This window comes from Symphalangus syndactylus, chromosome 20 (genome assembly GCF_028878055.3).
Source record: "Symphalangus syndactylus isolate Jambi chromosome 20, NHGRI_mSymSyn1-v2.1_pri, whole genome shotgun sequence".
In the NCBI taxonomy this organism is placed as follows: Eukaryota; Metazoa; Chordata; class Mammalia; order Primates; family Hylobatidae; genus Symphalangus; species Symphalangus syndactylus.
Window position 1 is genome coordinate 62,282,589 of NC_072442.2, and position 18,090 is coordinate 62,300,678.

Genomic DNA, 18,090 nt, shown 5'->3' on the forward strand with positions numbered 1-18,090 from the left:
AAATAGCCCCAGCCCCAAGCCTACTGCCACCGAGGGCCATTTCTAGAGCCGTAGCATCCACACCAATCTGGAGTCTGCCTGACACCAGCCCAAGATCTCAGTGTTCTTCGGACACAGTCTGCTGGGTCTCCCCAGCCTTGCTTCACACACTCCAGGCCCGGCTTTTTGCAAGCCCCCTCTGGCCTTGACCAACTTTCCCCACCCCAGAGCTACTATGCAATGCGGGGTCAGTGGCCTTTGGTGCCTAGCCCTGCCCCTCCACGGGGTCACGCCCTACTCCTCAGCCCAGGCTGAACCAAAGATGCAAGTGTGGCTCCAGCCCTTGTCATCAGATTCACGGCCCAACACTGTCAGCATCAATAACAGAAAATCCATCAGCTATCCCCAAGTCCTGAGCCAGCATCTTCTGGCTTCCAAACCAAGTCAATTTAACATCTGACACTTGTGCCAAGAGTTCGCATCCAGAAAGGCACTCTCCTTTCGGCTTTACAAGCCTTGCTGACAATTCCCCACCCAGCCTCACATGGTGGACAGAGGCGAAGGGCTCCCTGCTGGCTCCCTCTGTGGTACCCGGTGTATGCCTGTCTCCCATCCATGCCCCCATCCTCTGCTCCCATCTGGACTGCCAGAGGGGACACCCGCAGCCCAGCACATGTGCCCCCCTCTCTCGGGACCACCACACACACTTAAAGGAAAGGGTTGTGAAATTATCATTTGGTCTTACTTTCTGGGAACAAAAGCCCGAGCAAGTCTCCACGGTCACATTGGCCTGTATCAGGGAGCTGGGGAAGGCGTGCGTGATGTTCTCTGGCAGTTGGAAGCACCCGCGGTAGGTGGCAGTCTGCCCTGGGGGGAAAGAGAGGGGTTTCTGATAAGAGATGGTTTCCAGTTGTTGGTGCCTGTCACCAGGGAAAATGCTGGCTTTAGGTCCTGAGACAGGTATAAATAAACTTAGGAGGCGAGTTTAAATCAGGGAGGGAAAACAGTCCTGGGTGGGACATAGTCATACTGAGCTTCTGAGAGAAACCAGGCATCAGGACCTTGATCGTCCAGGGTCATCTACAAGGGACCACTTGCCTGAAACTGCAGCGCTCAGCTCTTGCTTCTGCCAGTTCTCCATAAGTCATTCCTTCCTCCCTTCTTTCCTTCCTTCCTTCCTCCCTCCCTCCCTTCCTTCCTTCTCTTGCTTCTGCCAGTTCTCCATAAGTCATTCCTTCCTCCCTTCTTTCCTTCCTTCCTTCCTCCCTCCCTCCCTTCCTTCCTTCTCTTGCTTCTGCCAGTTCTCCATAAGTCATTCCTTCCTCCCTTCTTTCCTTCCTTCCTTCCTCCCTCCCTCTCGTCCTCCCGTCCTCCCTTCCTTCCTTCCTCCCTCCCTCCCTTCCTTCCTTCTCTTGCTTCTGCCAGTTCTCCATTCCCTCCCTCCCTCCCTCCCTTCATTCCCTCTCCCTTCCTTCCTTACTTTTCTTCCTTCCTTCCTTCCCTTTCTTGCTTCTGCCAGTTCTCCATAATGCCTGCCTGCCTGCCTGCCTTCTTTCCTTCCTTCCTTCCTTCCTTCTTTCCTTCCTTCTCCTTCCTTCCTTCCTGCCTTCCTTTTCCTTCCTTTTCCTTCCTTCCTTCCTTCAACAAATTTGGATGGTGCATTTACTAGGTGCCAGATTCCTTCCATGGTAGGTTACCTGAGAGGCGATATAGTGAAAAATTCAATGTCCTCCCAGAAGATGCATTAAAAGAAAAGCAGACGTGGAAATCCGAAACCCGGCCATGTTTGTTCTTGCTGTGCCGTTGGAGTCATACCACTGCTTTGCCTCTTTGCAATGTTTGCCTCTCTCTGATCTTGAACTCCCATTCAATTTCTAGGAACACTCCTCAAGCCCATGTTACAAAGAAGCCTCCTGCCAAGCCTCCTGCTGCTCTGTAGAACCTCCAGGTGGAAAAGTCCAGTGCCCTAGCTGGCTTCCTTGGAGCTGAACAAACTTTCCGGAATGTTCTTGCACCAACTGCTCGTATTTCTTCCAGACTCATCAGGGTTTCTCTAGATGGCATCCTGATTATTACCCCATGCTCCTCTCCACACGGGGTCTCCCAGGGCTCAGCATCTCCCCCGGCTCTCTAGCTGCCACACCACATGGTGCAAACAGAAACCCTCTCACCAGCCAGAATCTGCCAAGTAGGACCAAACCCTGGATCTGGAAGCCCATCTCAACCGACCACAGCACCTGTGGTCCACGTGTCAGGGCACGACCTATTAGGGCACAGACACCAGCCTAGTGTGGGGAAAATGCCAGGGCTTAGGGTCAGAAGTACTCAGGTTCAAGTCCTTGCACTGCCAGTGACTAGCTCTGCAACTCTGCCATGTCTCGGGCTCAGACCCTCAACTTCCTCACCTACACACAGTGCAGCTCTTAGGGTGGTCATGAGGAACAACGTATACCCACGCACATCCACTGATGGGGCCACGTCTCCCCACCGCCGTGTGTCTGCCCTGGCTTTTGGTGTCAAGGTCGAGGGTGGTGGCAGGTGCTGGGCTCACAAAACTCTTTCCTGTTCTTTGGCATGATTGATGCCCCAAAGAACAAACATTTCAATGGACTGGGCACTGGTCCTCAACCAGCTCCACGGGGATAGAACACACAATGGGGAGAGTCATCAGGGCAGGCACAATCCAGAGATGGGGGAGGGATCAAGATTTCAGCGAGCCCTGGGCCACAGGGAGGGACAAAAGGGGGCCATGAGGCCTCCAGAACACAGCTCCTGGGGGGAGGCTACATCCTAGGTGACCCCTGTGTTCCCCACACCGAGCCCTGATCCTGACACACAGCAGGTGCCCACTACGTGCTGAGCGAATGAATGAACTGAATGAGATAAAGCAGGAAGGCACTGCATATACTGCAACAGGTGAGCAGTCCATGAGCCGCTAAAGAAGGAAGTGTTGGCTGCCTCCACACTTCATTGATGCGACTCTCAGGACACAGATTGTCACCTGGTACAGTCCAGTCTCCCTCATTCCCCAGGTGGGAGCCTGAGGGTCACTTGGCAGAATGACACCCCCAAGGCGAAGACGTTGATGACTTGCTCAGAACCCACTCTGATTCCAACCTGGGGAGTACATTCGTGGGTCTTACTCCTTGTGAATGCTCCTTGCTGGCAGAAGCTGCAGCTCATAGTGGTGGTCACCTGGTCACCTCTTGAGAGAGATCCTGTCAGCTCATCCCCTCAGGAAGGGGGCAGGAAGGCAAGGCTACCTCACGGGGGGCTCCACAGCCTGCCCAAAGGGGCAGCCAGGACACCATCTTCAACACTAACCATGACAGCAAGTCCAGCCAACTCCGGATCTAGGGCTGGCTTGAATGATTGGACCATCTGTCTCTTAATCCATGGGCAACCTAAAGCAAAACAAATGCCTCTCAGAATCAATTACTGAGCAGGCAGACGGGGCTGGGAGGGCCGCCAGGAGTCCACATATAGAATTGGTCTTACTTGGGCGCGGGAATGTTGTTTGAAACCAAAGAAATAAAAGCTCCAAGAAGCTAGCGTGGAGCAGTTTGGTCCTCAGGAAGTCCATTTGCATATCCAGGTGACTGGATAGGACTCTGCCCATGTGCCATGGCAAACCCCTGTATGAGGTCACGGCCTGGCAGAGTAGGTGTTGATGGGAAACTGTCAAGTTAATGGTGTCACTAATGAACCCGTCAGCTAAATGGTGTGTTGTCAGTTTCTCCGCCCCTGACCCCATTGCCCCATCTGGACCCCTGAGCTCCCAGACACATCCTGTCTGAACGCAAGAGGCATCTAAGAAGACCCGGTCAGCGGGGGTTAAACATGGAGCAGCTCTCCCGGGCACTGTGACCCCACAGACAGTTGCCAACCAGGGTGGCCTTCAGGTTCACCCACGGTTCTCAGGGCTCGGCTTCTGTGCTGCTTGGAAAACTCACTCCCTGCTAGGACAGCCCTCCCAGAACCCCTGTGAAGCCTTAGCTTTTGATCCAACGTCTCTCTCTTTTTTTTTTTTCTTTTTGAGATAGAGTCTCACTCTGTCACCCAGGCTGGAGCACAATGGCGTGATCTCGGCTCACTGCAACCTCTGCCTCTTGGATTCAAGCGATTCTCCTGCCTCAGCCTCCTGAGTAGCTAAGATTACAGGCACCTGCCACCACATCTGGCTAATTTTTGTATTTTTAGTAGAGACGGGGTTTCACCATGTTGGTCAGGCTGGTCTCGAACTCCTGACCTCGTGATCCGCCCGCCTTGGCCTCCCAAAGTGCTGGGATTACAGGCATGAGCCACCGCGCCCGGCTGATCCGATACCTCTTTACCTGGGCTCTGCCCTATTCTTGAACTAATCTGTCAGTTCTCCTGGAGCCCTGTTACCAGGGCATGACCAGAGGCGGTCGTGTCTGTGAGTCAGTGAGCCTGGATCCTGGGCTGTGCCTCTGCCTCCATCACCGCTGCCCAACCCTTGCCAGTGGTGGGGGTGGTCTCCCAGGCTCTGAATCCTTCCCATCCTGCCTCTCCCAACCATGGAAAGAGTGGCCCCCAGCATGTGCAACAGTGCACAGCCCCATTATTTTATAAAGGAGCCTTCTGTGATTAGAGGAAGTGGATTTGTGCTCATCATCTTGCAGTGAGGACGAACCTGAGTTTCCAATTCCTTCTTTGAGCTGCGCCCCTTCAGGGCCATCTCTATTTGATAGCCCTTTGCACTGAAATTCCCTGGAGTCCAATCTTGCTGCCTGATGTGTCAGCTTGGTTCCTCCTGAGTTCTACCACTTTGAACTGTGGGCTCAGCACTCAGTGAGAATTCACCTCTGGGCACCCCTACGCCTGGGTTGGTGGCACACCTCTCAAGGAGACACTGCGTTTGCCTCTGCCAGAACCTCCAGGTGGCCCAGGGCCAACTTTCATGTTGAAACTTTCAGGCAGATCATATAAATTTGAACCCCAAATGCATACAAATGCAAGCCTGTGGTTACAAATTCTTAGGAAGATTTTTGTCTTCACCTGAAGCTCAGGTCAAGACAGACAAGCTTTGTTCTAACTCTCTGAATGGGTGGGTGACATTTTTTTTTTTCATCTAAACTTTCGCTGATTTACATTTCAGTCAAACTGAATCCCACTGTATACAGAAGTTTCAACCCAATTCCTTACCCTGAGAAGCCCAAGGCCTCCTTCCCTATTCTGCTTGGACATTAAGACCCAAACAGAGTGGCCGCGCAGCCTGGCGACCTCCCTCCGCTGAGCCCCACGGCCACACAGCCTATCTCTAACTCTCCCCACTGTGGGTCTTTGTTCTTTCTTCATTTCTGGATCCAAGGGATTGCCTTACTTTTCTGCTAGTTCAGCTATGCATTTACAATAATGTTTGCTAAATTTTATGCAGCATTTCTAGGTGCTTTATAGTTGGGGAATTTTCTGATTATCTGGCTCACACCATTGCTAGAAATCTAGGTCTCCTGGCTGGGTGCGTGGCTCACGCCTGTAACCTCAGCACTTTGGGAGGCTGAGACAGGCAGATCACCTGAGGTCAGTAATTCAAGACCAGCCTGGCCAATGTGATGAAACCCTGTCTCTACTAAAAATACAAAAAACATTAGCCGGGTGTGGTGGCAGGTGACTGTAATCCCAGCTCCTCGGGAGGCTGAGGCAGGAGAATCACTTGAACCGGAGAGGTGGAGGTTGCAGTGAGCTGAGATTGTGCCACTGCACTCTAGCCTGGCCTGGGTGACAGAGTGAGACTCTGTCTCAAAAATAAAAAATAAAATATAAAAATTTTAAAAAAAAAGAAATCTAGGTCTCCCTCTGCAGTTTACAAAATAGACTGTAGCTCAGAGAGGGGCAGTGAGCTGCCGGAGGCCACACAGCATGTCTGAGGCATACCCAGGCCTCCTAATCAGTTTATCTCTCCTGCAGGGGACAAGCAAAGGTATGCTTCAGTCATGAACTCAAGCAGTTAAGCCTTTGATGGACCCTAGCCCCATCCCCGCCCTGCCAGGAGCCTGTCCAGTGATGGCAATAGGGAAGGGAGGGCAGAGGTTGGCACAGGTTCTGCCCCAGGTAGTTTGATTGAGAGGTTGTGGGGGACGGGCAGCCAGAGCAAGTGGGATGGACAGAGCTCAGGGAGAGGCTGGCACACTCACGCTTCCTGGAGCCCAGCTGCAGCTCGTCCACACGGTACACGGAGAGCCGGTCCACAGCCCCGCACACAGAGCCCTTCTCGCCTTTGCACTCGTGGTTACACTCTTCCAGCCCGACGCTCATCGCTGGCAGCCGGTTCCCGCAGTAACACTCCGCCCCGGCCTCCAAGCCGGCGTAGACATAGGACCTGCAGGGAGAAGGCCTGGGTGAGTCCGGACCTTGGCCTAGAGCTAGGGCTGGGGTCTAAACTGCAGACTGTTTCAGCTTGATCTAGACTAGAAAGTCTGTTTAAGTAAAGACCTTGTGTTTTCTTTCTCCAGCCCTCAGATTCTCCATCCGTGTAAGAGGGGTAACTCACTGCTACCTGGCAGACTGTGGAGAGGATTTGTGTGGGTCATGCAATGGCGACTGACTCTGGAGCTGGGAAATGGACTGGACTTGAAGCTGAGTTTGGTTCTGGGTGAACAGGCAGGGGCCACAGCCATCAGCCTATGGCTGGCCTTAGGAATCGTCTCCAGCCAGACTCAAGGGCCACTTGGCTAAGTTCAGGGAACAGTCTTTCCTTTGTGATAAACTAATGGAGCCAGCCCCATTGGTCCCTCTTGCCAGCCCTGAGCTCCGCCCTGAGGGTGCCTGCCGTGGTTACAGGTTATGATGGGTCTAAATCTGTGATGTGCCTGTAAGCTGGTTCTCAGTATGCGACAGGGAGAGCTCTGGTTTGTACTTTTGCCAATTTCTGTGATGTAAACACTCCGACTATAGAAGATTTTCAGCTCCCAATGGTTTTATAATGGGCTCACAACAACTCTAAAAATTTAACAGTTTACCCTGGTGAGCGGCCATGAGCTGGTCTGAAGTGCCTGCCACATGTCACATCTTGTTACACATGGGCCCTACAGCACAGCCTCCAACTCCACAGCCATTTCTCTACTTACTTTGACCTAGTTGTAATACCATAGGTAAAGAAAGGTTGGAAACGGAACCCTCAGTGAATCACACAGGACTTCAGCTACAGAAAGCAGTCAACACTTTCCAATCCGTGGATCTAGATGTGAAAAGCCCAGACTGAAAATCCAAACACAAGCTTCAAGTCCCCATTTGACCACGTCCTGGCGGTGAGACCCTGAACATCACTTACCATCTCTGAGTCTCAGTTTCCTGATCTACTAGGAGACTAAGAAGAGAATGTATCATCCTGTTTCCACCTTATCTAGACTATAACGTATGTTTACGGAAGGACCTCGCCTTTTCTTTCTCCAGCCTCAGTTTCTCCATCTGTAAAATGGGGATAACTAATTGCTACCTGGCTGACTGTGGAAAGAATTTATGTGACATAATAAAGGTGAGGCCGGGCGCGGTGGCTCACGCCTGTAATCCCAGTACTGTGGGAGGCCGAGGCAGGTGGATCACGAGGTCAGGAGATCGAGACCATCCTGGCTAACACGGTGAAACCCCATCTCTACTAAAAATACAAAAAATTAGCCGGGCGTGGTGGCGGACGCCTGTAGTCCCAGCTACTTGGGAGGCTGAGGCAGAATGGCGTGAACCCGGGAGGCAGAGCTTGCAGTGAGTGGAGATCACGCCACTGCACTCCAGCCTGGGTGACAGAGCGAGACTCCGTCTCAAAAAAAAAAAAAAAAGGTAAAAAAAATCTGTGGGAGAAATAAGTGAAGAGGGAAGTCTGATTCTGTTTAACCCACCTCTCTCAGATGCGTGTGTGTGTGTGTGTGTGTGCTGCACACACACACAGACACACAGTCAGTTGTGAGGGCCTTGACATTAGGGACCATTCCTCTGGCACATGACAAGTGTCTGGCAACTACTGGGTGAGCTGGAAGTATTGGAAAAAGTAAACCTTGTTATAGACACAAGGTGAAAATACTCTTCCTACCAGAGCTGGAAAGATCCTCTCAGAGAAATCTCAGTTAAAGCCCTTTATCTTATTGTGAAACATATAAGTAAACTGAGGCCCAGGGAAGGAAAAGAACTCACCAAAGTCACACGCTGAGTCCCTGCTATGGCTGGACTGGAAGTCGCATTTCCCTGCACCCAGCACCAGCACCCAGGCTCCCAGCACCCAGGTCATCACACAACTCCCAGCACCCAGGCCGTCACCCAGCTCTCAGCACCTAGGCCATCACCCAGCACCCAGCTCCAAGCACCCAGGCCACCTGCCAACAAACTTTCTTTCTTCTGGAAAACCGGGATCTGATCAGTGAGTTCTAATTATGCTATGACAGCCAACTGATAGCTGATATGCCTCCTCATTCTGGAACCGTCCCTGGACCTTCCTCCCACTAGAATCAACAGTCCAGGGCCCCAGCACTCACCGCTCAGCACACGCATCCTGGCAGTGGGAGACAGTCATCTTTCTCAAGTCATAAAACACAGCTCCTTTCAGAGTCCTCTCGTGGCCATCGTCACTGAAGCATCCAATGTAGGTGCCTGCAGAAAGGGAAGCATGGCTGAGACCAGAGGCCCAGGAATCACGGGCCCACCCTTGGGAAAAGCCAGGGGAACCTCTGCCTTCCTGGCCAAGGCCACTCTCAGAGAAACCTGGGGGATGAGTGCTGCAGGCAACCTCCCTCCTGCTCAGTGCTGAGCCAAGTGAGCATCTGACACCTCCCTCTTGTTTGTTTCCTGCCCGTTTTCTCTTAGTTAATGGCCCACTGTCTGCCCAGATAGCTCTGCCGGGAGCCTGGCGTCAGCCCCACCACTGCTTTCTTCCACTATTGCCAACTCAGAAGTTGGGACGGCTGGATTACCTCTCATGGACTCTACCCCTCCCCTCTAGCCCCGCCCTCCCTGGGCTCAGACAGGCCTCTCTACCTTGACAAATGCCCTGAGAGACAGGGTCATTGCCTCCTTGGGGGCCAGAGAGAAGAAATCAGTTAGGGCAAGTTTGATTTTAGCAAATTTAAGGAAGATCTTTCAAACGGGGAAAGCTATCTCAAGATAAAGTCTGCCGTCCCAAGAGGGAGTAAGGCCCCATCTGTGGAGTGTGTCCGCAGAGTCTGTTAAGAGTGGGAGCAAGTGTCCCGTGTGGGAAACAACAGGGCCAAGTGACCGCAGAGGCCTCTCCAGGCTGGTCACCTGCGCACATCCCTGGAAGGGGATACCGGGGACACTCATGCTGTAGTGAGAAGCCAGCCGTGCACATGCCAGTGAGAGAGTCTGTCACAGGCCTGCCCTGCCACCCCAAGGGAGGGAGAAATCTCCCAGAGATGCATAGAGAAGCCCGGAGATGGCAGTCCTGATGCAAATGCGGGTAGGCACGTAAATGTCACGCGCACCAGTGTTTTGAAGGAGCGGCACGGGAATTTGCAAACACGCCGTCACACAGTCCCCAAGCTGTGAACGCACACCCACAATAGCTGCGCCGAGATCTGGATCGGGCACCTGTGATAAAGACACTGCACGTCTCCCCAGGAAGGGCTGCGTTCCGCTCATTCATGTCACCTGGGGAGCCACCACTGCCTCCAGAGAAATTAGGCTGTCTCTGGGAAGGAACACGCCCAGGACCTCCCAGCAGCCTGCCAGTGGCTCCCAAGTGGCTTTTCAGTGAGGAGAAAAGTCCTGATGGTCCACAGGCCTGGGTGCTCTGTGAGGGCAGGGGAGACTGTCTCTGTCCCTGCCAAGAGCCTGGTCCAGGGCAGTGGCTGGGGGAGTGGGGCCACCGCTGAGTGGCCTAGGGGAGGAAGCCTGCCAACCATCCACTTCTGGGCCTGAATCGGGGAGTGACTTTTCTTTGTATTTAGCAGAGAGCCTAAATACAAAGAAGGGGGCTAGGGGCTGTCTGTGGCTCACACCTATAATGCCAGCACTTTGGGAGGCCGGGGTGGGTGGATCACTTGAGATCAGGAGTTCGAGACCAGCCTGGTCAACATAGTGAAACCCCATCTCTACTAAAAATACAAAAAATATATACATACCAAAAATTAGCTGCATGTGGTAGCACACACCTGTAATCCCAGCTACTTCAGAGGCTGAGGCAGGAGAATCACTTGAACCTAGGAGGTGGAGGTTGCAGTGAGCTGGGATCATGCCACTGCACTCCAGCCCGGGTGACAGAGCAAGACTCTGTCTGAATATATATGTATATGTGTATATATATGTGTATATATGTGTATATATGTATATATGTATATATATGTATATATATAAATGAATGAACAATTATAGTACTATTTATTATCCATGGGGACTAGCAGTAATGCACGAAGTACATAAGTACATATATATGTATGTGAAGTCGGGACGGTCTTACTGACTGCACCAAGGTGCAATATCCAGGGCCCTAGGTTAAGGCAAAGCAGAGGAGAACAAGCAAGATGGCAGGAGACAGGAGTCCCCACCACACCAAGACCCAAGGGACCCAGGAGACCCTCAGACCAGAGAACCCCAGGGCTGAGGAGGGAACAATGGCCACCTTCTCCAATGTTTGTCAAAGGGTCTGGCTCCCTGCCAGGCTCTGAGCCTCTTGAGGTCACCTTCATCTGGGGACGCCCATCAGCACACGTGGCCATACCCACAGGCACATGCTACTGCCCTCCACTGCCCAGACATCCAGCCCCACGTGCATCTCTCTCCTTCCGTAAGCCCACCGCCACCAGCATGGACCACTGCACAGAGCTTTCACCCAGGTCAGTGAGAATGGATCCTTCTCCTCTGCCTGCCTACTTAGTAAAAGAAAACTAATATTTGAGAAATTTCTGATGGGTTGCTCAGCAAAGAAGTTCTATTTCAGCTTTCAATTAAACAGCCAGGGCATAAGCTCAGGATAATTAAACATTTATCACTGTAGATGGGAAATTAACCAGAAGGTTTTCAAGGTGCTTGGGCTCAAGACCTTCCCAGGCTGAGACTGCACGTGGCTATACGTGCTTCCCAGGCTGTACCTGCTTCTGGGGAAGTGGACGGAAACGGCCTTTGGGAATAGGCTCCACCACTATCTGGCTGTGCAACCCGGGATGTGCGGCTGCCTCTCTCTGAGCCTCAACTTCCCCATCTATAAAATGGGGATATGGTTCCAATTCCATGAGGTAGTTGTGAAAATTCCATAAGGTAACACATGTAAAATGTCTAATACAAGGCTTGGCATGCAGTAATTACTTAGCAGCGATTGTTTTTACTGTTAATATATTGTTATTAATAACAAAAACGTTTAAATTACTTTTCTTCCCTGAAACTCAAATTCTTCATCATTAAAACAGTGATAGCAGCACTTACATCATAAGGCTGTTTGAAGATTAGATTAAATGGGATAACAGATGTATGTCTATACAATACAATGCTTGGCACATAACAGATGTCCAAACAAGTAACAGCCATTATTATTCTGATCTACACTCTAACCTGGGACGTGTGATGGATGGATCAGTAAATACTAGCTGAATAATTAACATGTTAATAAAAGACAGAGAAAAAATGGTTTCAAGCAGTCAGGCTCTGGTTCTTCTGGAAACAAGGAGTGGTCCACCTGTGACCAGCCAGCCATTTGACGGAGCTAACCGGTGTGGGGGGCGAGCCCGGGCCTGGCTGGCCCCGTCTCAGCGTGCGGCAAGGGGTCCGAGACACAGACGGCCCCCTCTGTTTGTGGGGAGGAGGCGAGCTCTTTTATCTGGACGCAGAACGAGCAGCTTTTCTAACTCCCCGACAGAGGCGAGAATGTTCAGGAAAGAAAGAACTTCCGAGAGATACACTGGGACCCATTCTGAGGCGGATTTATTACTTTCGGCTGAAATGGAGGCATCGCATTATTGTCTGTGACTCTGCATCTGTTCATTTGCACATCACAATGGACACACCATGAGGCTATTAACGATGGCTTTGAAGATATTGGAATGTCTTTGGAAATTACTATCAATAAAAAACAAACTGGCTATGGAGAAGTTACTATTTTTCCCCTAGTAAACTTACTGACATTTTATTCCATTATGGATGTTGTCCAAGGTATAATGAAATGCTCAGTGATTGATGGAGCCTCCTGCAGCTTCCGCGCCTTGCAGGATCCCCTTTCAGGAGGATGGCGGGCTGCCCGGGCCACAAAGAGACACCCGCTTTGTTTGAGGCCCCAGCAGCTGTCCCGAGGGCTGGGCTGCGGGCTACTCTCCACCAGTGAGGCCGGACTGGCTGTGCTTGGCCCATGGAGCCCCACAACAGGAAGGGGCTCAGAGGGATTGCAGGCCAGCACTCTGCCTTCCCCCATTCTCTGATGACCATGACAGCACAGCCTCCCTAGACTTGGTTCTTATGCTGTTCAAAGGAGAGCAAATTCTTCCTTCAATCCTGGCGCACATTCACAATACTTGACCACCTATGGAGGGCACTGACCATTCAGAATTGCCACCATTTGGCACTGGAATCACATTAACCCTCTCTTTGCTGGATAAAGGGGGAGGTCTGGGAGCCACTGGGGAGGCAGCCAGAGTGTAGAGGGCACCCCAGCGGCCCAGGACAGGAACAATTTATCAACCAACCTGGAAGTATTGCAATTATTTTAACAACTGATAAGACCATACTGGTATATAAATTTGGATATCAGTCCGCTTATATCTAGCCACAATCTCTCTAGCTTTTACTGGAGCCTCTTCCATCACTTCTGTAAGTCATCAGGGGCAACTTAAATAAAGGGGTACTCACTGGTTCCCTGAGACATATACACTCTGCACTCAGGGCTGAGCCCTTCCCTCTGCTGGTCACTTATATTTTTATTTTTATTATTATTATATATATTTTTTGAGACAGGGTCTTGCTCTGTCACCCAGGCTGGAGTGCAGTGGCGCGATCTTGGCTCACTGCAACCTCTGCCTCTCGGGTTCAAGCGATTCTCCTGCCTCAGCCTCCCAAGTAGCTGGAATTATAGGCATGCGCCACCACGCCTGGCTAATTTTTGTATTTTTAGTAGAGACAGGGTTTCGCCATGTTGGCCAGGCTCATCTCAAACTCCTGGTCTCAGGTGATCCGCCCGCCTCGGCCGGGCGTGGTGGCTCACGCCTGTAATCCTAGCACTTTGGGAGGCTGCTGGTCAGTTATAAAGGTCACTTCTCACTGAGTCCACAGCCCACTTTGCACGTGCCTCTAGCAGACCTCGGCCGTGCTTTGTAGAAATTATTTGGGTGCATATCTGACTCTATTGCCAGACTGAGCTCCTCCAGGGCACAGTGAAGTGCACACGTGAAGACTCATTTGGTGGCTCATCAGTAAGTGTGGAATGAAAGCAATGAAGAGAGGAATTGAGCCCACTGTGCCCAAGGTCACAGGCCCAATAAGTGGCAATACGCAGGTCTATTTTCAAAACGTGTGCATTTTACATGGCTTCCTCTCAAGCAATGTTGATTCCTGCCAGTCGTGTACACTTTAGTCTAAATAAGTGACACTGATAAAACCCGCATAGAGACCCAGTCTCTCAGTGTGTTGTGGAGAGTTTGCAGAAATCACGCCTGTGTCAAATGAGCTGAAGCTTCAGCTCCCCATTTCTCCCTTCTGACACGTGAGCCTTGCTGAGAAATCCTACAGCAAGTGCTATGGCCTGAATGATTCCTGAAGGAACTTCCTTCCACAGTGACACGGACCCACAGCCCTCCAGTCTTTATTTGACTGGGCTACCAGTCAGTCTCCTAAAGTAAGGACTGCTCGGGCTCCGTTCTCTTCCACAGAACCTTCTCATCATGATCAAAATAAAGCCAAACTCCTAGGCCTGGCACTTGTGACCCTCCCTAACCCAGGCCCCAGTGCCCCTCCTGCCTCATCTCCTTTTATATTCTGCCAGGTGGTACACTATGCTCCGACCACACTTACTACGGTTCAGAGAGCAGTTCCTCTTGTGACTTCGGGTGCAGGGCCTGGTGAGGTGGTGACGGGGATGCTGGGAAGCTGACTGAGCTCAGCCACCCTCCAACAACAACTTCCATGCCTACTGGGAGCTCCCCAAGCACCGGGCACATTTGCTGCACCCTGCAGAGAGAGTCTGCATAATTCAGCATAAAGAGCTCCAACCCAGAGCCAGACTGTCCCCACGCTGGAATCCAGCAGTGTGATGATGGTAGACCCTGCTGCGTCCCTTCCATGTCTCCCAGGCCTGCCACTTCCAGCGGGTCCTCTGAGATGTGTATTCTGCTCTGGCACTGAGCCTCCAGCCGGATTAAGTCCGGTTGCCCACTTGTAACCTGCTTGATAACACACCCATCACTGGCTGCCTTCCCTTCCCTGTCCCACTTCCCGCCCCCCCACTAGAGTTCCCTGGGATCACATCCCAAATATACTGGATGCATGTGAATCCTGGTTTCAGGGTTTGCTTCTAGGGAACCCACACTAAGAGAATAACCTTGGCAATTGACTTAACTTCTCCATGCCTTGGTTTCTTTACCTGTAAAATTGCGATATAATAATAATACCTGTAAACAGCAGACTTACAGGTGCATAGGAAATCCCATATGCGTTAGCTGCTTTTATGAAGTCATAATAGCTGCCAGTTAGAGTGCCAAATAATATACCGGGGCCTCTGTCCTGGGAGTTCTCAGCTTAAGCATGCATCAGACTCACCTAGAGAGAGCGTTAAATACAAAGCCTGCTGGCCCCTACCCCAGAGTTCCTGACTTGGCAACTCCGGGAGAATCTGAGAATTTGCACTTGTGACAAGATCCCGGGGGAGCTGATGCTGCTGGTCAGGGACCCCACTTTGTGACCCACTCCTCTGTGTTATCACATTTGCTCATCACAATAGCCCAGGAGTGGCATCTTTAGCTCCATTTCAGACAGACCTGGTGACATTAAGTGATATGTCTAATTTTCTTTTTTTTGAGACAGAGTCTCCTTCCCAGGCTGGAGTGCAGTGGCCCGAGCTCTGCTCACGGCAACCTCTGCTTCCCAGATTCCAGCGATTCTGGTACCTCAGCCTCTCAAGCAGCTGGGATTACAGGCATGCGCCACCACACCCAGCTGATTTTTGTATTTTTAGCAGAGATTGGGTTTCACCATGTTGGCCAGGCTGGTCTCGAACTCCTGACCTCAAGTGATCTGCCCGCCTCGGCCTCCCAAAGTGCTGGGATTACAGGCATGAGCCACTGCACCCAACCTATTTTCATATTTTCAATGAAACTTGTCCTACTAGATTCTCCGAGATTAAAAAAAAAAATTGTTGGCCAGGATTCCAGCCAACGTCTGTCTGAATCCAAAGCCAGAGCGCTAAGTGACCTGCTCACAACATCTCAGCCTTGAGCCACGTGGAACTCCAGCTGGTGAGTGAGCAAAACCCTGAAGGACTTCGCATCGCAGGCCCCTTCCCGTCCTGCAGAGCAGAAGGAAAGAACTATCTAGCGGTGAAGGCCACGGGCCTGCAGAGAGAAAGGGGACACCAAACCTGTGACCCTGAACAGGGGTCCTGGGAACAGCTCCCCCAAATGCAGCTGAGCTCCTACCTCGGCTGTGGATGGCGGGCCTGGGAGCCTCGGGGCCCAGGGCGGGCGGTCCCTGGGAGTCACTCATGAAATGGTGGAACCAGCGGCGACGCAACTGACGCAGCTCCGAGTTGCGGCTCCGGAGCCAGCGGGGGCTGGGCCGGGGCCGGGTCAGGGGGCTCTGCAACATGTCCACACCCAGCAGCAGCTCTGGGCTGACTCGAGGGTCGTGCAGGGCTCTGCTGTCCAGCAAGCCCACGCCCAGCGCCACGGCGGCCACTGGCAAGGTCTGCAGGGGGCCAGGCGCCCGGGGGCCCTGTGGGAGGGCCACTCGGGCCCGCTGCAGCAGCAGCAGGCTGCCGGTCATCAGGTAGGCAGCCGTGAGGAAGAACAGCAGGAACTGTGTTCGGCGGAGAAACTTCTGGAGTCGGAAGAAAGGTTTGGCCATGCCCCTGGGCAGCAGGGCTCCTGGCTGGAGCCCCGGGATGGCTCCTAGCGTCCAGGTGGGAGGGAGGCCAGGGCCTCCGGAGGCGTCATCCTTGCATCCTGGCTCCTGGCATCTACCTGCGCTCGCCTGGGGTCACTCACTGTTCCTGCCCCGTTTCCAGTAGGTGTTCAAATGGCACCATTACTTATCTCCAGCGGCCACAGGGTCCTGCAGCTGCAGCCTCTGCCCAGGTGTCAAGGATATCTCCATTCCAGGGCTCTGCCGACCCTCATCTCCTGGCGCAGAAATCTGGAAGGTGGAGAAAGAGCACCGAGATGTAATAGGTGGGTCCACAACCCGGCACTCCCAGGCTGGGACACCCCTCACCCTGTGCTTGCTTTATCCAAGGACCAGCTGTGTTGCAGGAGCACTGGACAAAGGCAGGTTTAAATCCCAGCTCTGTTACTGGCCAGCTGTGTGACACCGGGTAGGTTGCTTAACCTTGCTGGGCCTCAGCTTCCCCATCTGTAAAATGGGGATAAGAGCTCTCCCCTTGAGGAATAACGAGGAGTCGGTGATGATAGCAATAACAATAACGGGGAGGAGGAACAGCAGCAGGGGCTCTTTCCTCAGCCCTTCCTGTGTGTCAAGCTCTCAGCTAAACACTTTACATATTATCTCGCTTAACCCTGAAGCCAATCCTACAAGGTAGAGATATCATATCCCTGTTACACAGATGAGGAAACTGGCAAAAGAAGGCATATTAGCTAGTTTTCCCCAAGCTACACAGCTGGTAAACAGGAGAGCCAAGGTTTTGAAGAGTCTGTGTTCAGAGCCTGGACTCTCAATGATACATGGCCCAGCCTGCAATGAGACACTACCACATATAAATGCACCTAGCCCAGGCAGGACTATGCTGCAAGTGCTTGATATATGCACGCAATCAGCTGACTCCCAGGGGTGCACTGGAACTGTGAGCCTGGGTTGGAAGGAGCTTCTGCACAGGCTGGTCATTGGCTTTCACACAGGATGGGGCCCAGGGGAGGGAGGGTCTTGTGTAGCCTTCCCAGGCCTCCTGGACTCCAGAGGCCAGAATCAAACGACCAGGGTAGCGCCTGAGCCGTGCACCTGCAAACAGAGGCTGAGCACCCAGAGCAGAGAAGGCGGAAGGCTCTCTGACCTGCCTTCCGTGAGTCTCTCCACTCCCCAGGACTCAGCTGTCACTCTGGGTTTCGGTTCCCATTGGCGGCACCTCTAAAGTGTGCTGTTGGGGTTGGCAGAGGGTTTTGCAGCTGCCACGACCCGGGCTGTGTGTGAGCAAAGCCCTTAGCATAAGGACAGGCTTATCCCAGAAAACAAGGGCCCTAGAAGCGTGACTAAGCCACTGCCCGTAACTAACTTGGTTCGGGCCCCCCGCCAGGCCTGTGCAGCCACTCAATGGCTGCTCTGTGCACCAGGGACAGACAGCGGGTGTGAGAGGAAGGACAATGTTTGGGCTGGCATTCCAGGCCCCCGGAAAGCTTGGAGGCTTCGGACAAAGACCCCAGATAGGCATGACCCTCTCTGATTAAATGGTGAGGGCCGCCAGGTTCCAAGGCCCTCGGGGAGAGCAGAGATCTGGAAATACGGTCCTTTAGGCTGGGGCAGAGGTAGCAGACTCAGTAATCAGCAAATGAAGGTGGAATTAAACTCTGGGTTGGGAAATTGCAGACGGTTCTCCAGAGCTTCTATTTTCTAGGCTGATATGTCTGCCAGGCCTACCCCAGACAGCCTCATCAGATTTGTAAAACCACAGAGAAAATCCCAAGAAATCCTAACTGATCTCTCTGCCTCCAGCTTTGGACCCTCCAATCCATCTTCCACAAGGCTGCCAGGGTGATCCTCCTAACACGCAAATCTGATCATGGCGCGTCCCTGCTTAAAACCCCGTTCAATAGCTCCCTGTGGCTACTGGATAAACTCTAAGCTCCTTAGCATGACATACAAGGGCCCCTTCATGATCCAGCCCATCCAGCCTCATCTCTTGCCAGGTCTCCTCCTTTGGCTTCCCCATCTCATATGCACACGCGCGCGTGCGCATACACACACACACACACACACACACACACACACCACGTTCAGCAGCAGAGCCAT

At 52.4% G+C, this 18,090-nt stretch overlaps 1 protein-coding gene across 11 annotated transcripts in view; it reads right to left on the reverse strand.

Moving 5' to 3' along the window:
- WSCD1 (WSC domain containing 1) overlaps positions 1–18,090 on the reverse strand; it is a 65,694-nt gene that overhangs the window by 37,896 nt on the left and 9,708 nt on the right. For 4 of the 11 annotated variants that reach the window (XM_055256983.2, XM_055256989.2, XM_055256988.2 and 1 more), the window contains exons 2-5: positions 15,552–16,266; positions 8,463–8,577; positions 6,135–6,319; positions 725–846 (exon numbers count right to left, since the gene is read on the reverse strand). In XM_055256983.2, the coding sequence (XP_055112958.2) occupies positions 725–846; positions 6,135–6,319; positions 8,463–8,577; positions 15,552–15,978 (849 nt within the window). In that variant the 5' untranslated portion in view covers positions 15,979–16,266. Of the gene's footprint in view, positions 1–724; positions 847–6,134; positions 6,320–8,462; positions 8,578–9,425; positions 9,599–10,064; positions 10,143–14,676; positions 14,701–15,551; positions 16,267–18,090 lie in introns of those variants that run through there. The other 7 variants (XM_063629591.1, XM_063629592.1, XM_063629593.1 and 4 more) reach the window with 4 other exon arrangements.